This window comes from Hordeum vulgare, chromosome 5H (genome assembly GCF_904849725.1).
Source record: "Hordeum vulgare subsp. vulgare chromosome 5H, MorexV3_pseudomolecules_assembly, whole genome shotgun sequence".
Classification (NCBI taxonomy): Eukaryota; Viridiplantae; Streptophyta; class Magnoliopsida; order Poales; family Poaceae; genus Hordeum; species Hordeum vulgare.
In genome coordinates this window covers 558,641,442-558,668,104 of record NC_058522.1, presented here as the reverse complement: position 1 = coordinate 558,668,104, position 26,663 = coordinate 558,641,442, and the positions used below count along the sequence as shown (strand labels likewise).

The following is a 26,663-nucleotide window of genomic DNA, read 5'->3' as shown; positions in this document are numbered from 1 at the left end:
CCAACAGCATAATGATACCAAGCTTCTTTATCAATGGCATATTTTTTTAATATTCCTAATCTTCAAGCGCATTGCATCCATCTTCAACCGCATTGCATCCATCTTGATCTTGTGATCATCGATGACATCGGCAACATGCAACTCCAGTTTCATATTCTTCTCCTCAATTATTTTTAATTTTTTCTTTTTAACTAAAATTAACCTCTCGACAAGAGGGTCGATTGGAATTTCTGGTTCACATACATCTTAGATAAAAACATTCATGTCACATTAGTCGGCATAATTGTCATAAACACTAAATAAAATAAATAGTTATAAATAAAAATACACCACGTCTGAATCATAGGCTGGACGAGGACCGACGTCGGTGGATACCAAAACGATTGCACTATATAATAACAAAAAAAGTAAAAGTAAGTAATTTATACAAGTATCTATCTAAATCATACAGGTAAGATTTTTTTTTCTTTTAAAAAGAAGATAAGAACAAGAGACTCACCACGATGGTGTCGTGACGAGATCGGCGCGGGCGATCGACGACGGTGAGGGCGGGCACGGGACGACACCCTACACATGCACAGACTCTAAGAAGTTAATTTGATCTCAAATTTTGCATCTAAATCAAAAGAACTCTCACATACACTCCTACACTAAAATCCACAAACCACTCTACTTCTAGAGCATTTAAAATGAGCTAAACTAGCAGTGAGAGATGAAAGAATGAAGTAGCTAACCTTTTAGAACACTTGTGTTGTTGGTGCACCGTCAAACCTAGACAAATCTTGAGAAAAATGGATCTTGGAGGTCGAGCTTGAAGAGGAGAAAGCTTAAGTGTGGCTCGGACATTTTATCAAAATCTCATGTGCATACATAGAAGAGTGACAACAAGAGCATGGCATGCACATCTCGGCAAAAAAAAGGAGAAGGTGGGCAAGGCGAGGGTATATATAGGCATCTCTTTGGTTCCAGTTGGTGACCAGAACTTGGACAGAAGACTAACCTTTAGTCCCGGTTCCAGCCACCAATCAGGATTAAAGGTGCCGCGTCAGGAGCGAGGACCATTGGTCCCGGTTCGTGTCTGGAACCGGGACCAAAGGGATTAGACGAACCGGGACCCTGGCCTCACGAACCGGGACTAAATCACCTATTGGTCCCGGTTTGTAATAGAATCGGGACTAAAGCTTTTTTCTTGGCTGGACCAAAGCCTTGTCTTCTACTAGTGTATGTTTTTCTGTGATGCAATAAAAAAATACTCAAATATTGAATGATTCAAATGAGCATGACATTCTAATGTTGTGCTATTTCTTATTCATTCGTGTCTACACTTTACAATGACTAGTTGAATGCCCGTGCGTTGCAACGGGTTAACAAAAGATATACAAACACATTGGTCAAATGATGGTGCTGATTTGGAATTTCATGTGAAATATGATGCCATGCCGGAAATCAAAGACTGGCAATATGCAATGGAGGGGATAGTAATAGAATACAAACCATGAAATTTAACAAAAACATTAAGTCTGACACAACATCGACATAAAGATACACATACACATACACCACCAAGGCACATTACCTCGAGTAATTCATCCTGATAAAAACACAGATCAAATAGGCAAGAAAAGAAACAGAACTATCCTTCAGAATCTTGAAAAGGTGCTGAGTGCTACAGTGGTTGTAGTATGTAAAGAAAAGATCAAACACGAAAAGGTATCATCATCCCTAGAGATGTCATCGCATATCAAAATTCAACACCAGTCTCAGCTCTCGGTCGATGGTTACACTAACTGATTAGACGATGTTCATAGCAGCGATGCCCTTATGAATCATTTGCCTTCTTGGTTTTTCTCGGTCAATGGTCGATGGTGGATGGTCCTGATTCATAAGGGCATCTAAGAAAAAAAATACACATTTAGGGTAAAAAATACACATTTTATATGACAAGAATCGAATAAATAGGCCAATTTTACACACTGCAATCACAGACCTAATATTACACATCAATTTTCAATTATTCTGATCTACAAGGCTAGTTCCAATTTGATCAAAGCAGGAAGTAAAAGAAAAATGCATTGTTGAAACAAACAAAAAGTGAGATGTTGTATCCAGACCTCACCCAACCACACTTCTGTTCGTTCTCTTGCAAAAACTGTATATATTCAACAGCCTGCAATAGAAAATGGTGTCAAGAAAACCAGCTTAATTAAATGGGTTATAGCATATAATCAATAACCTTCTAGGTTTGTGGCTTGTTTGTTTTATGATACCGAGAACCAAGTTATTTATGTGCATCTCTAGTTAGAACCCAACCGAAATTAATACAATATCTGAGGTGAAAAAAACATAAAAATTAATAGACAAAAAAAATTAGCAGGATTAAGCACCACATCGCGAGTGTTGCATGTTGGAAAGGGTAATCGTTAAGACTTCAAGGTTGGCCCATCATGAATGAAAGCCTGCACAAATGGACAAATTCTGTAACAGAAAATCAATATTTAGAGGACTGTTAACTAACACCCGAGCGTGCATTTTGAAGCAGGAACAATATCATGACACATTGATTAACATGATTGTACCTTTTTAGGCTCGACCTCCTATATGAAGTATCTTATAGTCCCTTGCACCATAGCAAGGTACCCTATATGAAATAACAACTGGGACACTATAAAGAATTACTACTCAAGCTGACAGACCAAAAACTAATTGAAATATGTGATTTCATAACCTGCTCCATTTGCCAAAAATCGAAAAACAAACAATGGACTATATCAATAAATATTGTAATGGTTTTGTTAGATGATAGCTAAGAACTACTTAAATTAGCACAACGAATTTAGATGGTCAAATCTCCAGCTTGCTAGTTCTCTCTTTTGGTTGTTAATAGATCTCAAAGATTGCTAGAGTTCACCAACAATTGCATGCCTAGAAATCCTAACTCTGCTTAGCCAGGTGATACATGCAGCTCCTAGGCTGTATCACCCTGAGTTGAAGAATTATAAACAGCAAATACGTTACATGTGAGTGTGTGTGCGTGTGTTGTTAGCTGATTCAATCCATCTCAAGGCAAGCATGGTTCGCTATGTGTTCGTTTTGCCATCGACCGAAAGCGCTGGCTAGGCGAATATTAGTTTCACGGCATCAGACCTACGTTATATATTTGTGTTAGAACATAAAAATGCTAAGAATCATTTATTCTCCACTTGATCTACACAATCATTGCTCGTCCATTGTAATCTACTATAATCTACACCAAATTGATCTCACAACACAACTCGGAAGTCAAAACGCCGAATGAATCGTGGATGTGTCAAAGGACAAGACAAGCCAGATCTGAATAAAGGGCTAGGACTGCATAGCTTACCATAAATTCTGGAATGCAAGAGCAACACTTGCCGTAAAAAATTGGAACATGAGGAAAATGAAGGAGAGGATCGGGACCAACGCACCTGTAACGAAGGAGATTTTTTTTACCCTGAATATGTATTTTTTTTCTCGGTCGATGGTCGATGTTAGCCTTCTTGGTTTTTCTCCAAAATCTGCATCTGCACCTTCAGATATTTATTGCATCATTACTCTCTCTTAATGAAGCCAATATATAGCAGCGAGCCAGCGATAGGTGATGGTTTCTATTGAACACGCCAAGGGGCAACGAACAATCGAAACAAATAAAATATGGGTAAATAATTCTCCCATCTAAGCAGATATCCAGTAAAAATCAGGAGAATGATATAATATAATCAACTTCCTTCATAAAATCAGTCAACACTTCGTACTCTCAATCCAATATGATTCATCATTTGCACATGTTAATATATCTGAATCATACAACAAATAATGCATACAAATTATCATATCCGTGCAATTAGGCAGAAGAGAGAAAAATAAAACATGTGCCTCTTTCGATGTGCCTTCTCCATATAATCATCTCAATCCAAGTCCAAGACCCTCTCTCTTGTGATATGAATCCCAGAGTACACTTTGCTAACTATAATTAGCACACAAAGGCATGTATTAGTCTCTAACATAACTCGTATTTTTTAACAAAATGAGTAGGTGAATCTATACTATTAACTCGTATACTACAAAAGAGTAGCCAGCGGCACTCTTTCCGGTGATCCTGTCCCGTCCGTCGTCGGACCTCCTCTCCTCTCCATGCTTCTCTCCCTCTCATCTTCTCTCTCCTGCATATCAAATCGAGTGGCGGTGGTGTTACTCTTTGCGTGCAAGTCGTCGCCACCGCTGAAGAGAAAAGTGGGTGCTCCGCCACCGTCGAAGAGAAAAGTGGGCGCTCCTTCTGGCGACCATCTCTCATCTGCTGACACACCTCCTCTCCTCTTTCCAATCTCTTTCTCCCTCATCTCCTCTCCTCCACTTCCTTGTCTCTCTCCCTCTCGTATTCTCTCTTCCGTAGATCGAATCGAGCGATGTTGTCGTCTCACTTTGCTAGCCGCTGGAGAGGACAGTAAAAGGGAGGAGGAGGCGGTGTGGTGGAGAGTAGGGCAGAAGGGGAGGAGGCAGCGGCGCAGTGGAGAGCAGGGCAGAAGGGGGGAGCCGGTGGCGTAGTGGAGAGGGAGGGGAGCGAGGCTGGATTGGCTTCTCGAAGACGCACGGGATTGGTGGCGCTAGGTTTTCACCTTGCAACACGATTCACCCCCGCTATTTAGGAGTCTATGAAGGTTGGTGCGGATAATCCCAATTACACAATGGGTCATGCCAGTAAAAGATGGATTGATTGGACTCACATAAGCTGGCACATAGTCTACTATGACTAATCACTCTGTGATGAGATCGTTAACACATATTGTTGGTTAGTAGCTAGTATTGTAGAAATGGAAATTTTGTTTGACCTTGTATCAGGTGATTTTCTCACTACCTCGTGTAGCAAATCAATCATATAGGTATATAACACAATGGAAAATAGAAATATCACCGAGCAAGACCGGATATCTAGGACCCAGATCTAGTTTTGATGTCAAATATGTTGTGGCCGCTACCAGTCTTGAAGCAATGATCTTTCTTGGAATTCTTCTAGTTCTGCATATGAAGTAGTTTGATTCAGAATTCTAGCAGGAGTTATAAAATTAGGTGCAGGCCAATCAAAGGATTACTGGTATTTGAGAAAAATAATGTGAGAAGAATTAATGAGACAATTTTGATAAAGCATTAACATGAGGTAGATATACGTATATAATGGATTGAAAAACAGGCATAAACTATGAGACAGTCCAACAGTAGACATGTTTCTGAAACCATGAAACAATAGCAATCACCAAGGCAACAATTAAGCACCAATTTATTGCTGAACCCAATGTAAATTCTGATCAACCACAGACATTTGAATACCCTGCATCACTTTATTTGTTTGCAAAGTAGAAATTTGAGCAGTTAAACATTTCCAACTTTGTATATATGATAAAGTTTATGTTTCTCCTGTAACCGTCCACATTTTCACACATGAAGATGCATTCAACAATATTTTAGAAGAGATAATACGTCTCGGTTAAACAACCGTTTAACCCACTGCATAATCTTTTATGGATTCGATGACTGAAGGTCTGGTTTCCCAATTTGCATAGGAATTCTGAATGTATAGTGTTTACCATGGCTTTAATTAACATGCTGCCATGTCTCCCAATGCATAAACTTTGTCATACAACAGTACACCTCAGTTGAACAACCCACTGAAATAGTGTTTACCATGGATGTAATTAATTAGGTTGCTTCAATAAACATAACCCCACTGCATATGTCTGAGTTAACTAACAATACACTACAGAACAAAGAATACTCATGTATTCCCCACCTAATCTAAAAACCATTCGATCTTCACTAAAACTAATTTCTGAACACAACTAATGCCATAACAAGGTGCATGACGGCGAACGAATCATGTTGTGCTCACCATGGCAAAGAAGATGTCACGATAAGGCAAGCAATAACTGAGTTAGAAAGAACAGAACCCATCGCGTATTGAAAATTCTTTTGAGTGCGAGAGCACACCTGCTACACCCACGGCTAAGGAAGACAATGGCAATGGAGGAGAAGATTGAGATCGACGCACCTGTAACGGCGTCCTCTACGGAGCCGAACTTCTGGTCGTTGGATCTCCACACGATCTTGTACGCCACCTGCTCTTCCGAACGAACCCTTGCCAACGCTCGCCGCCACCTGCGTGCGGGACTGCAATAAGTATCAATCTTTCTCGAATGCTTTCTCTCTAACCTTTGAGAAATAAAGTAGGGTAAGGAAAAGCTAGTACGAGCCTTTAAATAACACATCATTTTCTAACTAAGTTATAAAAAGCTAACTAAGAACTGAAGCTGTTCTCAGATCTTGTTTGCTTTATTACTATTTTAACTGATGCCTCAAATTTTTCAACAAAAGGATTTACTCCAACTTCTTGTATTGTTGAAGTAGTCGCAGAACAATGCAAATATGAGCATCCAAACAAGAACGGCAAATAAAAATGCAGAGTAAATTGTTCAGGGAAAGAGGGTATTAAAATCAAATTTTAAAAAATCAGAAGATGTTGAAACCACACAGAATATTTGCTCTAGTTATGTTCCACCTGGAAATCTGGGGATCAAGAATATGTGAGCATTTACCACTGAACCCCACTATGTAATAACATTTTTTTTCTTCCATTGGAGTAAAGAACTTTCAATGAAATGTTGCATCTGAGAACCCAATGCCACAAGAACTACTGAATCAAATCAAACCAATCAGGTTCTTGCGAAGCCAAGAATGTACAGGGAGGAGGATGACCTCCTCAACGAGCAAACTCTGCTCGTCGGCCGCCATCGTCTTGATCCGGAGCTCGTGGTAGGCTGAGTGCGGCATCCCCACAACGTCTGCCATCATACTCCTTTGACCGGCGACGGCCATCGACGTCCATACAACCATCAAAGCACATGGTCAATCCTATCTTTCTTCTTTCCATACAAGAATCTGCAAACGAGTCAACATTATTTAACCTGGCCCTCAAGATCTTAGCCATGTCTAATTAAGATTTCAGGCTAAGCCACACAGCTGCTGCTTGACATGGTGCTGATAGGTGGCTCCCTCAAACAAGTTGACATTAACAAAGGAAATTGTGCGGTGTTTTAGGAAAAGAACAGATCTTCAAAATTCTTAAACTGGGTACAGCAAATTAATAATGTTATTTTCAGCACTGCTAGAAACATGCCAATTAATTTATTAGGCCATAAATAAATTACAGAATTGCAACCAGAAAAATACCATTCTGAGTTTCCTTAGCTCCCTTCTTGCAAGCTTTTGTCTCCAAGCACACTGAATTGCTATAGCGGCTTGCTTGTAACGCTGGAAAAGCATGGCAACCTTCCGTTTTCTCCAGAAGGACTACGAAGTGGCAACAAGAAACTCATGTCACATAAATTCAACAATACAAAGTGTTACCTCTTATAAGCAAGTGATGACATAACTACAGTATAACATCCAGTACCTTCCTAATACTCCAATTAATCTAGAGGTAGATGGACAAAAAAATTAACATGCTTATAATGTAGAGGATCTTACAAGTTAAATTTTCAACTAATTGCTTGCTAGCATGGCAATTATCCCCAGATAATCAAGTTACCTTCTACTAAAATGGTACACTTGGTTTAAGTTTGTTTGCTTTCTTGCACAGTGTGCATACGTGTCTATGGTGTGGGGAGGGGAAGTTGAGGTGAACCTGTATCATTAACGCAGCCTTCTGCTCTCTGATGGCTGAGAAATAGCGGTGAGCAATAAACCCTCGAATACAAGACTGGATAAGCAGAGCTGCTGAACATGTTTCATGGTAATTCCGCTGTAACAGTAACCTTCTTGCATACTTCTGAAGAATTATGGCAGCCGCTGTTTCTCTTCTGATCTTATACATTTTCCTTGCAAAACAACCTGCAGTATCCTTCAACAATTAACTAAAAGATCTGATGCCTTGCCGTGGCCTAGAAGATCCAATGATGGCGGCGCCTAAGGACCCTAGATGGGATCGATGGCTAGCCCCCAACTCCATTGAGTCGCTGTCACTGCTACGATGTATACATAAACTGCAGCATGTGTATACAGTCGGTACCCGTAGCAATAAACAAACATCACAAAATTGGCATGCGAGAATGTGCTGAAGAATGTCTCTGCAAGCCCAATTTGGTGATCGATTACTCTACCTGCGGAACCACGGGCGCTATCTGAAGACGAAGTGCCGAAGAAGAACATACGGTCGGAGAAATGATCGACACAACAGAATTTGGCACTGAGACATTTACGCAAGCAGAAGGCGTGCGAGGAGGAGGGGGGAGAGGGTGCTGATCTAGAAGCAAAGCAATCACCGTACTTGTGCGCGCTGCAGTCCTGCTCCATCCGTATGAGCTCCTCCGAGGACAGCGTCGCCGCGGCACGCTCCCCCGCGGGCGCCGAGGCGGAGCACATCCCCCTCTGCGCCATCGCCAGCGCCAGCGCCACACCCCGCCGCGCCATCGCCGCCATCCCCCCCGATGTTGCGAGCCTTGTCCGCCGTCACCGAGAGCTGGCACAACGCCACCTTGAACTGCGCCCGCAGAACCCAAACCCTCTTCAGATCGGACCCCGACCCGACACAAAAGCAAAACGATTAACTCCAACCGGGGACGGGGCGTGACCTTGGAGAGCGGCGGGGCCGGGGGCTCGACGGCGGCGGGCGAGCGCGCAGCCTCCGGGTGGTAGGGGAGGCTGGCGGGAGCGGAGGTCCGGAAGCGGGAGGGCGAGAGGAGGGAGATGGTTGTGGATGTGGCTGCGACTCTCATTGGGGGACGGTGGCGTGGCGTAGTGTAGCGCGGAGGCCGGCGTTAGTCGTGACGCCGATCGGATGGGCTTCGGCTGGCGGTGGGGACGGGTGTCATCAGTTGACTGTGGTGTTAGAGCATCTGCACCCGATTTAGAGCATCTACGCCGGGGGCGGGCGACCGAGCGGCGTCGGGAGCGGCGGCTAGCGCGCGGGGGCGGGGGCGTCGTCGGGAACGGCGGCTAGCGCGCGAGGGCGGGGGCGGTTCCAGCCTAGGGAGGGTTAGCGGCTAGCGCGTGGGGGCGGGGTGAGGCACATGAATCTGGTTTTTTTTATTGAGTCGTTTGGTTTTCGAAGGGTTGGAAAAAAATCAGTGGGAGAAGAACGTGGGTGGAGGACGAGCTAACGAGAGGTCGAACCATCACGATGTTTGATCATGCTTTAATAGTAGAGATGTGAATCTAAGAGGTCCTTAATCAATGAGGTTAACAATTGAAAAGTGGACAAAATATACTATCCCATCAAGAATTTTTTTGATACCTACGTTACATTGGTCATTTTTTGAATTCGTACTCCTTAGTGCAGGTATGTGAGATGCAGTCAAACCTGTTCTTTTTTGTAGTACTACTACTAGTACCCAGCTGCTACCTCGGTTCAAGCTCCGACATGGTGACACCATTCCGTGAAACATTTTCGCAACGACGAGCACTTGAGGCGGCGACCGCTCCCGTGGTGGAGCCGGCGTAGAAGGCTGGCCTGGAGGGCGCCCGGCGCGACGTGGACTGGCTGCTGAGCATGAGCACGACCTCCGACGCGTCGGGCCTGAGCTCCGGTTTCTTCTGCACGCAGAGGAGGCCGATGTGCACGCAGCTGAGCAGCTGAGGCCGAGGGTACTGGCCGCCCAGCGACGCGTCCGCCATCTCCGCCGCCGTCCCGGCCCTCCACTTCTCCCACACCTCGCTCAACAAGCTGCTAGCTGCAGCCTGGTCTTGGCCGGCGCTGCTGTTCCTCCGACCGGTGACGATCTCGAGCACGATGACGCCGAAGCTGTACATGTCCGACTTGACGGAGACGTGGCCGCAGTAGGCGTACTCCGGCGACATGTACCCGCTGCACGCGCGCATATGTACGTACGTGCATCAGTACAAAGCAAGAGGCAGCTTGTTCGTCATAACGATCCATGGAGATAGGTAGCTAGCTAAGCTTACAGGGTGCCGGCCGCTCGCTTGGTGACGTCTCTGGATTGGTCTCCCCGGAATGCACGAGCCAGGCCGAAGTCGGAGATCTTGGGGTTCATGTGCTCGTCCAGCAACACATTGCTGGGCTTGAGGTCCCGGTGGATGACCCTCAGCCGCGACTCCTCGTGGAGGTAGAGCAGTCCACGGGCAAGCCCGCAGATGATGGTGTGCCTCTTCCTCCAGTCCAGGCCATGCCGCCGCCGCCGCCGCCTCCCGTTATCTGCACAATTAATGGTGCTCGTGAAGACATTGGGCCGGAGATATGTATAGTTGAGAGAATTCGTACGTGTTTGGACGTACCGAAAAGGAGGGTGTCGAGGCTCCTGTTTGGCAGGTACTCGTAGACGATCAGCTTCTCTTTCTCCTCCAAGCAGACCCCGAGGAGCTGCACGAGGTTCCTGTGCCCGAGCTTGGCTGCCAGCACCAGCTCGTTTTTCAGCTCGTGGAACCCCTGTGAGGAGCTCTGGGACAGCCTCTTCACTGCTATCGCCTGTCCATTCGGCATCTTACCCTGCGAATGTACTCCAGTACCGGTAGTAGTAAGCAGCAGCGCTAGCCTGCCTGCATCCCACTGATTAATCAAGATAATTGGTCTCGGTCGCGTACCTTGAAAACCTGGCCGAAACCTCCCTCGCCCAGCTTGTTTTCCGCGGCAAAGTTGCCCGTCGCCGCCCTCAGCAACGGCAGAGTAAACTGCTCCGAACTAACGTACGTGGTGCTGCTATCTTCTCTAGCACCACCTGTCACAGTGTCACAGGACAGGGGATCGATGTCCTCAGATGTGCTTTTCTTTGGACAGGTTGTGATAAGGTCACGGACGAAAGATGAAACATAAATTGAAAACAAGTGTGCAAGTCCATGCTGCATGGAGGCTTTGGAATCCTACAAATCTCGAGAAGTTTACCCTTGCCTTTCGCCTAACGTGGTTGTGGGACGGGTGGCTTCACCCGGACGACCCCTCGCCTACCCCGCTCCCTAGGGTTCCTCCCCCTCCTCCCGCCGCCACCGCCGGCCGTCCCCGTCCCCCCTTCCCCTCTTCCCCTCCCGGATCCGCTCCGTTTCGTCTTCCCGGGAGGTGGCCGGGGCGGCGCGAGCCCCTCCCCTCTTTGGCCTCCCTCCGTTCCCCTTCCCTCCCAGCCGCCGTCGACGGTCGCCTCCGGCGCTTGGCCGGATGGTGTTGGCGGCGGCGGGACTGCCTGTCCCCCCGCGCGCGGCTCCCTGCCCGGGGCATGGGGGTGGCGGCGGTGCTCCTCGGCTCGGCGACGGTCCGGCGACCCGGCAGCAGTGGCCGGCGACGCGCGAGGTGGTGGTGTTGCCCCTTGGCGATGAGACGGCATGGTGACGCAGGTTGGCCGGCGACGTGCCCCCGGCCCAGATCTGGGTCCTGTGGGGCCCAAATGGGTCCTAGCGGGCCGGCTCCCGGCGTGGCTTCATCGTCGTCTGTGTGGTGAGGTGGAGGAGCAGTTCGAACGGGGGGCGGCGACGTCGATGGTGCGCCTGCTGCAGCGCGATGACTGGAGCTTTATGGGCGTGGAGGTCCCGGCCGGGCCTGTGGGCCCACGGGCTTGGTATGCTCCTGGTATTGTGCCCGGTCGGCTACCGTCGTCGACGGTGGAGGTTGTACCCTCCCGCGTGCCACGGTGTTGTGGACCCTAGTCCCGGCTCCTATTCCCCGCTGTGTAGGCCTCACTTCATGGTGCCGTGGTGATACGGCGTGGAGGCTTCATGACCGCGGTGGCGCAAGATGGTGGTTGGTTTGGTGGCAGGCTCTGGAGCATCCGAGGTGAAGGTTGGGATCGAGGGAAATCCCTGTCGGCCTGGCCGACACCGACGCAGCGACACCGGTGAGTGCCGTCGGACCTTCCTGGAGGGCGTCGGGGCGACCCTTCCTCTTGCCTCGTCACGTACCGGGGGAAACCCTTGGCAGCAGCGTCTTCATCGTCGCGGTCCTTCTTGGAGGTGTTGATTGATACCGGTGCTTCGGAGCCTTGGAGCTTGGTGGGAGATCTTCGGTGGGCGCAGTGGTCGTGAAGCGTCTTCGTTTCCGTCGATCCGCCGTTGTCGGCATTTTTCTCTTGTTGTTTCTCTTTCGTTTCTTTTGGGTGTGATTGTGTTGCTTCCGGCCCAACACCTACTGTTGATTGTATCGGTTGGTTGCTTTGTAATACAAAGCGGGGAACCCTTTTTCGGCTTCATCCGGACAAATCATGCGTTGGCTTGGGAACCCTTTATAATGATAATGACCGAAATATCTTTACTGTTGCTACCAAGGCCCAAGTTGAGGATGACATGCGTGCCAAATTCTCGGAGTCTCCTTGGCTTGATGGGATTAGGCCCAAGGACTTGGCTCCTCAAATCTTTGGTTTGTCAAAGCAGAAGAATTGCTCGGTTCGTAGGGCTCTGCAAAACAATTACTGGACTTCCCAGGTCGATATTGTTCAGGCCATCGCAGTTGAAAACCTCTTCGAGTTTGTCTTCCTTTGGGATAGGGTCACCCATGTCCACCTCGACATCCATACAGGCGACACCATAACATGGAAATTCATTTTTGACGGACTCTACTCGACCACGACGGCCTACAAGTCGCAATTCTTGGGCCACACTGACACGGCCATGATCCCAGTCGTTTGGAAGATTTGGGCACCTCCTAAATGTAAGTTTTTCACATAGCATGGCAATCAACAATAGGATATGGACGACAAACAGGCTACAACGTCGTGGCTGGCCAAACTGCAATCTTTGTCCCCTATGCAAACAAGTCCAGGAGTCGGCGGCCCACCTTTTATTCCAGTGTCGATACACTATGAGGGTTTGGCACATGGTCAAAAATTGGATGGGTATCCATGATGTACATCCTTTTGATTGGAGTGACACAACTTCTGTTAAAGAGTGGTGGAACCAGAACGCAAATAAGAAAACCCAATCGCGAAAGCCGCTCTTCCAGAATCTTCGTGTCTGGACGAATGAGAGCAGGGCGGTGGCGTTGTTTGGCGCCGTGGTGGCGTCGATCATCTTGCGTGGCAGACAGATGCTACGTTGTGTCATGCCTGATCGGCAGGTGCTACGCACGACAGATCTTCCAGAAGCTTCATGTCTGGACTGACGAGCCGTGGTGCCGTCGACGGATGGACGGACTGGCAAGGATGATACAGATCTCTCTCCTGAAGATGGGTTAGCGGCCTAATGATGATGGCGGCATCTAAAACGTGTGTATGTGGTGTACGCTTTAGGTCTGCTGCACCATCTGTGAGTTCCGATACATTATGTGGATGTATCGGTGACGACATCGATTTTAGATATGGGGAGTGAGAGCACTCCACATTATCGAGTTTTGCAGGTGTGAGTGATGACTTCGGATGGTTTGATGTATGTTCTTATTAGACATATGTTAAATAATTGATAAAAATGGCCGTATGCATCGATTGATGTAGAGGCCGGGGATTGAACCTCCTTCTCTAAAATAAAAAAAAATAACGAAAGCGGCTTGCTTCCTTGATGTTGCTTATTTCTTGGAAGGTGTGAAAAGAGAGGAATGCAATGATCTTTCATAATAATGCAGTCTCAATGGGTGTCGTCGTCGCTAGGATAAAAGATGAAGTCTGATTTTGAAGTCTTGCGGAAGCGAAGCACTTAAATAATGTATAATGCCGCGAGAGTGATTGTTGTAGTTCGGCCATGCACCTTAAACCTCTAAAACTCCCCTCTTATAATCAATAAAAATGGCAAATCCTTTGTCCCGTTTCAAAAAATAAAATAAAATAAAAAGGAATAAGTTCCTGAAGAATTAAGGAAACTCTGAAATCCATGGCAGCTAGAGCAAGTGTGTGTATATACCTCTTGGTCTCTTGTCGGCCCGCCTCTTCATGTAAACACAGAGGAGCACGAGGAGCAGCACGAGGAGCAGCGTTCCAGTTGTAAGCGTGGCTGCAACAACGACCGCACGCTTTGACGGCCTCCCCTTTCCTACAGCAAATTTTTTGTGCGATTTCAGCGTCCGTCTCTCCGTGCAAAGCAAAAGCAGAGGCGTGCCCGACCCGTACGTGCAGCAGGAAAATTCTGTGTGGCTCGGCACGATGGCGACGGTACTATCCACGCGGAGTTTGACGGGTCAAGACTCAAGACCCTTCTCCAGTCTAGTCGCTGTTGTTGGAGAAAGTTGCTTACCGGGGTTTTCTCCGGTGGACGGCGGCGACGGCGGTGGGAGAGCCGGAGCCGGAGGCGGCGCGTCGAGCGCCAGGTCGTAGTAGGTGTACAACTGGACCCGGAGGTGGCAGTTGAAGTCCATTGCCACCCCTCCCTGATACCCCCGGCAGCACGTCGGCAGCTTCGGCACCAGCGACTGCAGGCACTGCTGGCACTCGGCGTCGCTGCGGTCCCTCATGCACTGCACTAGCCCGTACATCGTCCCGTTGGGGTCGTCGCCGGCGTACACCGCCTCTCCCGTCGCGAACATGCTCGTCCGCGCCGACCGGTTGCCGCCGCCGGCCGCGCGCGCCACCAGGCGGCTCATCAGCGCGTAGTACGTCCGCTGGTAGCTGTCCGCGTCGGCCACCCTGCGGGTGTCGTACAGTATCCCGCCGATGCGCCCCTCGTAGACGGCCGAGTCGTTGGTGTCGGCGTAGCTGATGTAGCACTGGCGGTACCACGCCCCCGCGCTCCGGCTGGAGGCGCACCTGCCGCTCAGGTTCCGGACGGCCTCCTGCAGGTCGGCCAGGCACACGGACTCGGCGAGGTCGCCGCGGCAGAGGCCGCGGACGAAGGCGCGGTCGCTGCCGGTGCCCCGGGAGAGGGAGGCGAAGCCCGTGGGCGCCGTCGCATGCGGGAGCTCGTCGAGGAGTGCCAGGATATTGGCCCGGAACACGCTGCTGTTTGCGGTGGTGGACGACGCCGGCGATGGTGCAGGTGCAGGTGCTGGGGAGGGAGAAGCGGCCGAGGGGCCGCACTGTACCCACGCTTGTGAAGCTCCGAGGCTCGCCGCGAGGAGGACGAGGAGCAACATGTGCGGCGCCGTGGACGGAGGCTTCACCTTCACCGACGGCATGGTGGGTGCACGCACCGGTGATGGCTGTGTTCGGCGTTTGAGTCGTGATGATGCAAATGTACGTGTCACTCGCGACGCTATTATTTAAGCAGCTAACTGGACCATAGTGGTCAGCATGCAGAGCTGGGACACAAGAAAGAACACAAGTTTCCTGTTCAAAAAACAGAAGTTTCTTCTCACATACAGAGTATATGACCAACAAAGAACAGAAGTTTCCTGTTCAAAAAGAAAGTTTGAACGGACGATGGTGATCACTGATTAGCCCACTGTATTCGTCTGAAATTTATTCAGGGGCTCCAGCAACCATGACTCGGTCCGTGCCATGCAGTCGCACGGTTTGCGGTATTCGGAGCCCCAAATGAAAAAAGCGGCCAGAACGCGTCTGTTCGTCTAAACCCGAGCAATGCTTTTTTCGAACCGGACTCCTTTCCTTTCCATTACTTTCATAACGAAAATACAATATTTTTCGGACCAAAAACAGAGAGAAGAAAAAGGGAAAGAAACGAGCTCGTGGCAATACCAGGAAACCCACCATCTACGCCTGTCATCAGGAACGATAGACTATGGAGGGAAAACCTGGTATCATCAACCACCACGCATATCAAAAACTAGTCTACCAACATAACAGTACCACTCTAGTATCTTCATACATCAAACTACAGATCAGGCTCAGAGAGCACAAACAGCTAAAAGATCAAACTACAACCACAGATAAGAGAAACTATCTCTGGTAGCGTGCAAACATCCAGCAAGCGCCACCAGCTCACACACCAGCTTCATCTGCATTACCACTTTTCCCAGCCTTCTTCTTCATCAGCTTGCTCAGTAGTTTCTGGCATCAGCGGCCCGCACAGGAACAACATCTGAGATGCACTCTCTTCCAGCATTTCGGCGCCTTTTTTGACCACCTCCATCATCACAGATTTTTGCAAGTCTGTCCAATATTTAAGAAATGCACAGGCTGTAGAGACAATCTCAAAAGGAGTATTGATCCACTTCCTCTCAAATGTGGCACGATTCCGGGCCAACCATATAGCCCAGCAAATTGCGGCTAAGCCAACAGTATAAACATCACAAAAACCAGGCAAAAAGCATATAACCATGCATAAACCTGCCATATAGACTTTGGAACATAACTAGTTCCAAACATAGCTCCTACAGTCCTCCAAACTACCCTGGCAACCAGACACAAGAAGAATAAGTGCTGAGCCGATTCAGGCTGCTCACAGAATGAACATTTAGGGTCCCCCTGCCATTGGCGTTTCTTCATGTTATCTCTCGTAAGAATAGATTCTTGGAAAAGTTGCCACAAGAAAATTTGAATTTTCAGAGGAATCTTGGCCCCCCAAATCCATTTGTAACTGGCTCCCGCAAGGTTTTTTTCCAACCACCTGTACATAGATTTAGTAGAGTATTCTCTGGAGTTGTCCAACTTCCAGTATATCTCATCATCCTTATCTTTATCAATCTTGGCCAGCACATATCTCCTCATTTCATCCCACTTCTGGAGCATTTCACTGGACAATCTTCTTTTAAAAGAAGAAAGATGGTTCAAGCTTTCCATCTTATCTATAGTACACTCCTTATCCATACAAATCTCAAAAAGTTCAGGATATCTATCTTTTAAAAGGAAGTTATCTCCCAGGTCATCTAGCCAAAGACCAGCTATATTTCCTCTATTCAACTGGATTCCTCTACGATCCATATAATGCCCTTTGACTTTCAATATAGCTTTCCAACAAGGGGAATCATTAGCTTTCTGTTTGACCTTAGCCACTGAGGTTTTCTTAAGATATTTAGCTTTCACAATATCCTGCCATAGCCCTTCCTTTTTCTCAAGTTTCCACCACCATTTTGCCAGCAAGCTAATATTTTGCTTTCTCAAATCCTTAACCCCCAGCCCCCCTTTCATCTTGGATCTACAAATACGAGTCCATTTCACCATATGATAACCCTTCCTCCCATTACGATGCCAAAAGAATTTCCTCATAGGCTTGTCCCATCTTTCCAAAGTAGTTTTCTTAATCAAGGCCATGGACATATAATAGGATGGCATATGTGATAGTACAACATTGACTTTAATAAGTCTACCCCCGCTAGACAAAGTTTCACTAATCCAGGTTTCCCCATGGCTAGTAAACTTGTCATCAACAAACAACGAGTCATTGCCTTTAAGGCCAGCATAGCTGACAGGCATGCCTAAATATTTAATGGGAAAAGATCCAATTTCACAATTAAACATTTCAGCATAATTTCTCATTGTTTCATCGTCAGCACTAACCGAGAAAATCTCACTTTTCAGAAAATTGATTTTCAGGCGTGACATAATTTCAAACACATGTAGCAACAATTTGATATTAACAACATTACTGGGATTATCTTCAAAGCACAAGATGGTATCATCAACATACTGAAGAATAGCTACCCCATGTTCCACTATATCTGCTGCTAATCCAGTAAACAAATTGTTTTCCCGCGCCTTAAGGACCATCTTTGTTAGGCAATGAGCTGCCAGATTAAATAGGAAGGGAGATAGGGGATCACCCTGTCTCACTCCTTTGGCACTTTGGAAGTAATCCGCCACCTCATCATTCAACTTCACACTTATAGTGCCTCCCACCAATATTCTCCTAACCCAATCTATCCATCGGGTGTTAAATTTCCTTTTACTATGGCATTCCAACAAGAAGTCCCAATTTACTTTGTCATAAGCTTTTTCGAAATCAAGTTTGAGAATAATCCCAGGTTTCTTACGAGCACATGAATGGTGTAGAATTTCATGTAATGACATAATCCCATCCATGATATCCCTATTCTTAATGAAAGCATTTTGGTGCCTACTAAATAGAATATCAACAAAAGGTTCCAATCTAATAGTAAGCACTTTAGTGATCAACTTGTACACACAATGCAGTAAACATATAGGCCTGAATTGTTGCACCTTATTAGCCCCAGCCACTTTGGGAAGCAAAGTTATAATACCATAGTTAAGTCTCTCCACATCAAGCTTATTCTCGTAAAATCATTCAAAAAGCAACATCACATCTTTTTTCACAATGTCCCAGCAATATTGAAAAAATTCAATTGGAATGTTGTAAGGACCAGGGGCTTTATTATGTTTCATAGAGAACAAAGCATTCTTGATCTCCGTGTCCGAAAAGGGTCTTAGAAGAATAAAATTATCAATATCGCTCAACTTATCTTTCTCTCCCCACACCCGAGCAATGCTAGACTCACGTAATCTTACATGGTGATTTTACGTAAAGGTTGTTGTGGGAGTTAGTAATTGGAGTAGGCTTAGTGGCTGAGGCCCACCCCGGTTGAAATCAGGGGGGAGAGTTTAGTAGTTAGAAGATAGATCACGTAACAATACATAGGCTGTTCGTAGACGTAGCATTTTTGGTCCTAACCCCATCATCGAGCTTTAGTTTTTTTTTTATATTTGGGTTTTGCTCCAAAAAAATGTTATATTATTTTATTTGGTTTACGGAGCAAACAGAATGTACATGAATCAAGATCGTTTATTTTTCACATCTGAATCAAGTTCATTTGCTAAAAAAAGAATCAAGTTCATTTGATTTGCTACGAAGAATCAAATTGCTTTCTTTCTTTCTGGCAAAAGAAGGAAAAATTTCAACGCGTTTAGGGTTTCCCCGCCTCTCGCCGGTGACGCCGTCGATCTACCTCGTCTTCTCTGACCTTATGGCCACGGAGGCACGGTGGAATCCAACTCTTGCCGGCGGGATTGCTCTTGCTTTGGTCTTACGTGTTTATTTAGTTTGTTTAGGATTTATCCACTACAACAAGGTTTTTCTTCTGGCATCAGTGAAACAAATAAATCAATTTACATGTGCCTCCAACAATTCTAGTGCGCTTTCCAAACACATAAATCTTGATAACTACGACAATCTATGACTAGATAATTTTATATGAAGTATTTTTGATTAATTTATAACTAAAATTTAAAGTGAATGCAAATGGGATTTCGATGGTTTTCTTATGGAGCAAATTGGATCGGGGTTTATAATTTCACTAGTAGCATCCCTCGTTAATGCAATGACACATAATAACAAGCATATGCATGTGAATTAAGCGATCCAAACAATGCTAGCATTCTTATGCATAGGTTGAGATGGGCGTTGCATCCATTAATTCAATAGGTCAACACATTTTATCCAATGGCTAATACCCCACTCCAGATGTTCGAAGCCCTTGTATACACCCTAAGCATTAAGTTATAAAACAGAAGAATCTCGAGCATGATGACATTCCGTTGAAAACCCAAACACCCAATATTGCTAGTTAATTACATAATCTTTTGATCCTTTGTGAGGCAAACCAGTCAAAAACATATTTCTCTTCTTCTTAGGAGACGAGGTTTCAGAAGATGCATGCTGTTATGCTGTTAATATGAGTACATTACCAATCCTTTAAAGCTAGGATGTAATATAAAGATGCCAAGTCCTCCATGATGCAATGGATCCGCCTCCCCGAGAAAGAAGCAACACGGAAATGAGAAGATTGGGGTAGACATCTGTGCTTATTGCATTTATCTAACCTGTTGGAATCTTGGGACTAGATTATTGTGATATTTGGTGAGTTGTATCATCCCCAGTTTAGTAAATAGTAATAAGGAGTTGTAATGTGAATCATGATCATTTTCGTAACATTGTTTGTTTAAACTTGAAATTGAGGACAATTCAAAGCCTCATGTTTAAAGTACAAATACATCTACTCTTGTTCAAGGTACCCTAAATGCCCTTCAAAAGTCATGAGAGTGATGTAGAGTCTTCACCAATATGTGTGTTGACTCTCTCTAAATTCTCAACAAATTGTTACTCCCTCCGTCACGGTTTAGAAGGCGCGCATGAGCGATCTCTGGGACCAAGGTGAGTCTTGATTGGTTCTTATTTTTTTGCAAGTGCTTACACAATAATTTTTTTGCAAGTGCCACTTATAGGACGCGACCTCACCGGGTCCATCTTTTCTTTTTTCTTATTTATTTATTTATTTTTCTTTTTTTCTTCATCAATCACGTGCAAATGACCGGACATATGAGAAACAAAATGGAAGATACGGATGCGTAGACAAAAAAATAGGGGCTTAAAAAGAACACACCCGGTCACATTGACGGACGTTTAAGGGTTCATATTTGCTAACTCCGGTTGTAGATGCTTTTTCGATTGGCTCACTTAGGGTAAAAATATATACTGCTCAACCTCAACTTTTATTAGTTTATGCATTTCAGGCATCTGCAAATTTACGAAAATACCTACCATCACTCCATCAGACACCGCAACACACGCGATCATGGTAGTTACATACACATCCGGCCAGATGGAAACAACAAAGTACCCAGCCAAAACAAAGCAATTGATCACACACACACAAAGGCAACCATGCACACGTCCCGGCGGCTTTGTGCTAGCTAGGTCCTGCATGCTGACCCGGCCGGTGGATTATACGTACTATCCGTCTTGCTCGTTGTCGAGCATCCGGCGGTGGACCTTGTTGATGAACTCGGAGGCCTTCCGGTCGATGTCGCGTTCGGCGTACCAATGCCGGGTGTAGTCGTCGTCGTCGCTCGGCCGCACCCTGTGATGCCGGTACCCCAACTGCGGCGCCGCCAGCTGCTGCTGGTGCCGACTCGCCGCCGTGGGCTCCTCCTCCTCCTGCCTCTGGTTCTTGAACCCGAACAGGGACGCAAGCGCTGCCCTCTTCTTCCCACATCCCATCGCACAAATCTCTCTTCGCTCTAGCTAAGCTTAGCTCCGTTGCAGAATGTGCAATGGTAGTTTGCTTGGTTGGCTTCGCGCAGACATGGTGTGTATGTTTCTCTATTTATAGTAGCTACGACTAGCTAGACTAGACGTGCCCCCCACCGCAGTCGTGTGTATGGTTAGGCGACTGATTTGAATGATGAGAGGCAGTGCAGCCGCGGTTCTCTGTGTTGCTTTTTGACTGGCCAGTCCTCGACTGGGCCGTGTGATCTATCGCCATTTATTTAGTTAATCCAATGGTGATCAGTGTTGACAAGCAAGTGATCAGATGGACACTCGAGCAAGCAAGCAAGCAGAAATTAAGCGGAAAACAAAATGTGAGAACTGTTGACCCGGTCGAGGATTCCGAAAGAATCGGGGACGAACGAAATCGCACGTGCATGTGCATGTTCACTGGCACGTAACTGCTGAGCGCACAAACACGTACGGCATGCATGCATGAGGCCGAGTTGGCCAAAGCGAATAGAGCAATCGATACGATCGGTCAGGTCAGCTCTCTGAATTTGTCAAAATCTATAGCATTCTATTTCTTGCGCACTATCAACTGTACATGAGTTGAATTGTTCATCCCGGCGTGTATTGACGTCAATTCCTACAAACAGTTAGCTGCAAGGACAAAACATCTTGTCCAATCCTAAAAATCGACAGTCCAGAAAAGCATCAAACAAGTGCCATGGTTTTCGTAGGATTCCCGGATTCGTTGTCTGCATGGCTGCATCTATCTGCATGCATGCATGCATGCATGACTGCGTCGCGGCCCAGAATTTCCAAAAGCTATCTAACCAACCTTGTGGCTAGTAAGTTTTGACTAAGCAATATTAGTAGCAAACTCTAGGCAATTGCCAAGTCACCGTTTGGATTGGTAAGACTGGAGTGCGTTCATGAGTTGGCAGAAAAGGAGCGAGTTCAATCTGCAGTTCAGTTTTAACCGAATAAATGCCTAACCGCACACGTTTCCTGGCTTATCGGATGATCACTTACCAACTAGGGTAGATAGATTAGGGTAATTATTGTATTAGCCTAGGTACACTTTGTTAGCACATGCATCATTCGTTTCGTCTTGAGCTAAGGGCCAGTTCTTTTGAGCATAGCTGTGGAAGTAAGCTCCTGTGAAAATAAGCTTCAGATAATAAGCTAGCCAGTTTTTTTAAGTGCATGTTTTCTCAGCTTATTTGTGGTATGATCAGGCAAAAGTCTGTAATGCCCTTCGGTTTTTTTGAGCATTCGGATTAATTGATACTGCGGTATTATTTATTATTTCGTTGCCCATGTGAATATAAATTCGACTTTGAAACACAACAACATGTCATAATCGAACATAAAGGAGGATCATTGTCTCGCATACGGATATCATACATGCATCATTGTCTCATGTACGAGTACGAGTACTTGAGAAGAAATACTGAATAAAAAATATCTTTAAATTATTACATGATACTCCCAACAAAAGCATACACCTTAGAGCTAAGCATCAAGGGAAAACACTTGTCGCAATAGCATCACGGATGGAACCCATAGTACCATCATCATTGGGTGCATAGTGATGAGAAAGGCTCTCCTCGTGAGCATAAGATCCACTCTCAACCATGTCAAAGTGTTGATCACTTAGTTTGTTCTCACGTATGAAGTTATGAAGACACGCGCATGCAAAAATGATCATTGTTTCCGTAGCAGGTTTGTACCGTGTGATGCCGAGGAGGATTCTCCATTTCATCTTTAGAACACCAAACGATCGTTCGATGACGTTTCGTAGTGATGAATGTAGATGGTTGAATGTTTCATATCTCCCTCTTGATGGTACTTGTTGGAAATCGGGTACATGATAACATTGTCCTTTGTATGGTGCTAGATATTTAACTCTGTTTGGATATCCAAAGTCAACAAGATAATATTTTCCTGCGTTGATAATACAAATAACCAAAAAATACCACATATGAGCCGCTCACCTTGTTGCCTCACAGGAGGGGAGAGGGAACGGTGGTGGGTCGCCGAAGAAGTGGGTCGCCGGAGGAGTGGGTCGCCGGAGTGTGTCGCCGACCGGGGCGACGGGAGGGAGGGGTGCCGCCCGCCGGGACGGAGGGGGCGTTCGCGGAGTGGGTGAGCCGAGGGGAGGAACTGGACCGGGCCGGGGGGGGGGGGGGCAGGGCGGCCACGGCGGTGCAGGGGAACCATAGGGAGATAGGAGAGAGTAGAGAGACCAAGAGGTGAGAGGGAGAGACGCTCGCGCAGGTGCGAGCTGGTGCGGGAGGAGCGTTGCTGCAGTTTTTTTTCTCTCAGTGGCAATTCGGCCGTAAATAACATCAAACAATATGACCCTTCGTCATACCTGTTCATTTCACTTGCGGGAAGCCACGAGCGAGCAGCTTTTTCCATTGCACTTGCCTGCAAGGTGAAAATAAGCTAAAGTATTTTTTTCTAAATCAGTTCGTTTCAGCTTCTCGCTTATTTTGACAAAAAGCTGTGAAAAGCTATAAAAGAACTAGCCCCAAGCTAGCTTGCACGGAGAGGGTGGCCTGGCAAGTCCAACAACAAACACACACGTACTACTACGGAGATGGATTTACTACCGTGGCGAGTTCCGCACACGCTAGGTTTTCCTTTTCATTTCGACAAAAAAAATGACGGAAAAAAACTAGAAAAGAAAAATATATGACAAAAACCATATATACACACACGACTTGTTGCCTCCGAAAGCTATATCATCTTCCGTAGGTGGGTGATTTTTATGACATATCATATTTGCCGTCACAGACGTTAGTTAACGTGCATTTGGTCAATTGGCTTCTATATTGTTTTTAAATTGACCGGCCCATCTAGACGGCCAGTGACATTTTTTTAAAACATTTATGAACATTTTTTAAATATTGATGAACTTTTTAAAAATTTGAATCATGTTTATTTAAAATTTATGAACCTTTTCTAAAATATTAAAATTATATGGACTTTTTTGAATACCGATGATTTTTTTTGAAAATTGATGAACATCTTTTTAAAAATAGATTAGTTTTTTTTCAAAAATATATAATTTTTTAAAGGTTTATGAACTTTTTTTCAGTTCAATCAACTTTTTCAAAAATATATATGAACTTTTTTGAATTTCTATTTTTTTCAAATTTAACAAACTGTTTACAAATTTCATGATCTTTTTCTGAATTGGACGAACTTGTTTTCAAATTGATGAACTTTTTTCAAAGTTGATGAACATTTTTAAAATATGAAGTTCTTTTTCAAATGGGTCAACCTTTTTATTTAAATCTGTGAAGCTTATTTTATTTCATATTTTTACTTTTGTAATAAATAGAAAATCTCGTCGATTTTTCTTACTGCATCAACAGAAAGAAAACAGAAAAAAAACACAACAACTCACGTACACGCTAATGGGCCAGCCCATGCAAGCGACACTATGGCAGATGGCTGAAAACAACAGCTAGCTCATGTTCACACTCTTTGAAGGTTATGAGCACCAAATTGTTGACTTCAATAGATGATGTCAGAAGAAAATTACCGAAAACTTCCTTTTTCAACATCATTCTACCACCCAAACCAATAAAGTAGGAACAAGGAATGCTCACGGATATATCATCATCTTCAGAATTCAAAGTAATTTCAAGAGTTAAAGAACCAGCCCTAGAAATTGACACAAATTCCTTCAAACTCCTCACAACCATGCTACGAATAACCTCACAAAAAACATCAACTTATATGATATTCAACTTACAAATTTAAAACGGTATGCTAGAACAAAGAACAAATAAATAAAAAATATCCGAAACCAAAGCTCACCATATGTTGAGAAATAACATTCATTGAATCCATCCTATGAACAAAAGGAGTACACAATATGCAGTTGTCATCAAAGAGCTGTCACGACATGACATACATTTGATGATAATTCAGAGTGATACCATGATTATAAAAACAATTGTCAACAAGTTGCCTCTGAGTTTCACTCATATCATCAAGAGCTACAAAATAATAATTCCCCAAACTGAGCAGAACAACAAAAGGTATAAGTTGAAAAAAACTGAAAATCAGTCCAACAAACAACTTATCAACACAGGGTAAAGGGAAAAACATAACACCATCCCGATGAAAATCGACACCAACCATAGTTCCGTAGTGCTCAAGCCTAACGGTTATCATGTCACGATGACGGAGACCATAATCATTCACAAGTTCCTCTCACGAAGAACCATGGAATTTACTGCTCATCCGACCATGTCTAAATAGAACATGGTATAAGTTACCCTCACTGTTGTGAAGAACAAGATCAATATCAGTGTCACTCCTCCGGATAGCTAAAGCTCTGCACTCCTTAATGTACCAAGCAAGATGTGATCTAACACTGCAGGGAACATACTACAACAAGAATGAAAGCAAACATCATAATCATATAAACAAAGGCATTCGAATAAATTTCAACCAAAACAACATCAACCATACGCCACAGTCAGATAAACAAGATATAGAATCTTACAACACGCCTTAAACATCGACGATCCAGCACAACAGTGAATACAGACGCACCGGAATAAACAAGATATAGAATCTTACAACACGCCATAATTTCAACATATGCTTTTTTATTTTGATACAAAATAGGTACTACTTTTGAAAAAAAAAATCACGTCTTGTACCCCCGGAGTCGATGAGGCGGTGAGACATTTGGTTAAAATCCTGAGGAGACGGGTACTCTAGCATTCTTCAGAGGAGTATCTTCCGGCGAAAACTAGCATTGCATTCCTCTTAAAATCGCATCAAGGCAAGTTGCACAAAAGGTTACTAAACATTCCAGTAAAAACTAGTAGAAGACATTTTATGATCGACCATCATCACGGGGGGTAGAGGTACATCAGGAGCCTACAGAATGGAGCCCGTTGGTGTTGGTTAATCAATATTTGATCCCACCACGTCCACCGACTCCTTGATCTATTTTGCGGTTGCTCTGAAACGCCATCGATCTCGACTGCACCTGGACGACCGTGAACTCCTCCGGCAGCCGCACCACACAGCCATCGGCAGCGCCGGCTGGTTTCAGGTGATCCCCGCCAGCACCAAGGGCATGGTCGGATGCTAGGGGCGCCGCGAGGCCCAGGTAGCCGGCGCATCGTTGGGCCATGCGGTGCAGCAGCGACCGTAACGCCGAGGAGGAGGCCTCCATGCCCATGGCTGCTTCTTCCACGAAGCTCTTCTCCTGCTCCTGCTTGCGCTCCATGGATGACTGAGGATCTTAGCTAGTCCTGTGCTTTGCTGTTTGTAATGAGATGGGGCCGTGCATCCGTGTCCATTTATAGTGAGCATGCACTTCGATGATTGGGGTTGGAGTGCCCTTTTATCTTTCACCCCCTGTCAGTTTCCGTGTGTAAGCATGGTAGGTAGTCTTGTACTCTTGTGAAGGGGTTGACTGTTGACTTTGACTTCAGCATCTGCATGGGACACTAATATTGGGTGCAGCTATTGGTGAAAGATAAACGTGCACATATCTTTTTGCCGCAGTCACATCTCACAGCACATGGAGCGTAGCAAACTTGCACGGAGAAAACAATAAAAGTACACATCCATGTGCAGCAGCAGCAGCTTTGCTTCACTGTTACTTGTGTAAACAGCATTCTTGCAACTAACGGCGGACTGACAGACAGCGATGCATGGATTAACAAACTAACAAGCCACTACAGACAAGGGCATGCATGCAGCGCGAGCGTTGAATCGATTCTTATTTAAAAGGAGATTATTAGTAAATGCTCTCGCTCGTCGCCACCAGAAGCAAGGCATTGGACACGTGGAAATGAAAGCGGTAGCTTAGCTCTCATCGCACGCCTGCCAATAGACACGTTACGTGTTTA

At 45.5% G+C, this 26,663-nt stretch overlaps 3 protein-coding genes and 1 long non-coding RNA gene across 12 annotated transcripts; all 4 read right to left on the bottom strand.

Moving 5' to 3' along the window:
* Positions 1–1,482: 1,482 nt before the first annotated feature.
* On the bottom strand, positions 1,483–7,211 carry LOC123452932. 9 transcript variants are annotated; one of them, XR_006632672.1, is made up of 7 exons: positions 6,766–7,207; positions 6,062–6,168; positions 4,931–5,034; positions 3,447–3,548; positions 2,385–2,456; positions 2,117–2,167; positions 1,483–1,892 (listed from the first exon to the last, which is right to left on the bottom strand). XR_006632672.1 is itself a non-coding variant. In XM_045129677.1 (6 exons), exons 1-5 carry the CDS (start codon positions 6,901–6,903, stop codon positions 2,160–2,162), a joined length of 459 nt encoding a protein of 152 aa, XP_044985612.1. In that variant the 5' UTR covers positions 6,904–7,207; the 3' UTR covers positions 1,483–1,892; positions 2,117–2,159. The 9 variants fall into 9 exon arrangements, 4 of the variants coding, with proteins under 4 accessions (XP_044985612.1, XP_044985608.1, XP_044985611.1 ...); XM_045129677.1 differs by lacking the exon at positions 2,385–2,456; XR_006632671.1 differs by having other exon boundaries at positions 2,117–2,456.
* Positions 7,212–7,881: 670 nt separating this feature from the next.
* On the bottom strand, positions 7,882–8,397 carry LOC123452933. Its single transcript, XR_006632675.1, has 3 exons — positions 8,336–8,397; positions 8,169–8,189; positions 7,882–8,051 (listed from the first exon to the last, which is right to left on the bottom strand). It is a non-coding gene; the product is annotated as an uncharacterized LOC123452933 (long non-coding RNA).
* Positions 8,398–9,217: 820 nt separating this feature from the next.
* On the bottom strand, positions 9,218–15,081 carry LOC123399138 (putative receptor-like protein kinase At4g00960). The gene is made up of 6 exons (XM_045093562.1): positions 14,164–15,081; positions 10,606–10,739; positions 10,565–10,570; positions 10,300–10,510; positions 9,970–10,219; positions 9,218–9,871 (listed from the first exon to the last, which is right to left on the bottom strand). The coding sequence occupies exons 1-6, from the start codon at positions 15,038–15,040 to the stop codon at positions 9,406–9,408; spliced, it is 1,944 nt and encodes a 647-aa protein (XP_044949497.1). The 5' UTR covers positions 15,041–15,081; the 3' UTR covers positions 9,218–9,405.
* Positions 15,082–20,315: 5,234 nt separating this feature from the next.
* LOC123400160 lies at positions 20,316–20,840 on the bottom strand. Its single transcript, XM_045094577.1, has one exon. It carries the CDS (start codon positions 20,773–20,775, stop codon positions 20,509–20,511), a length of 267 nt encoding a protein of 88 aa, XP_044950512.1. The 5' UTR covers positions 20,776–20,840; the 3' UTR covers positions 20,316–20,508.
* Between the last annotated feature and the right edge of the window lie 5,823 nt (positions 20,841–26,663).

Bases quoted from the DNA above. Each gene is read 5' to 3' on its own strand.
- LOC123452932 (XM_045129673.1), bottom strand. From the start codon at position 6,903: ATGGTTGTATGGACGTCGATGGCCGTCGCCGGTCAAAGGAGTATGATG. The intron at 5,035-6,061 runs GTGCGTCGATCT...CTTCATATGCAG, and splicing joins CGTAGAGGACGCCGTTACAG to AACTAGAAGAATTCCAAGAA. The intron at 3,549-4,930 runs GTGATATTTCTA...AAATATCTGAAG, and splicing joins TAGATATCCGGTCTTGCTCG to GTGCAGATGCAGATTTTGGA.
- LOC123399138 (XM_045093562.1), bottom strand. From the start codon at position 15,040: ATGCCGTCGGTGAAGGTGAAGCCTCCGTCCACGGCGCCGCACATGTTG. The intron at 10,740-14,163 runs GTAAGCAACTTT...ACACTGTGACAG, and splicing joins GTCCACCGGAGAAAACCCCG to GTGGTGCTAGAGAAGATAGC. The intron at 9,872-9,969 runs GTAAGCTTAGCT...GCGCGCGTGCAG, and splicing joins AAGCGAGCGGCCGGCACCCT to CGGGTACATGTCGCCGGAGT.
- LOC123400160 (XM_045094577.1), bottom strand. From the start codon at position 20,775: ATGGGATGTGGGAAGAAGAGGGCAGCGCTTGCGTCCCTGTTCGGGTTC.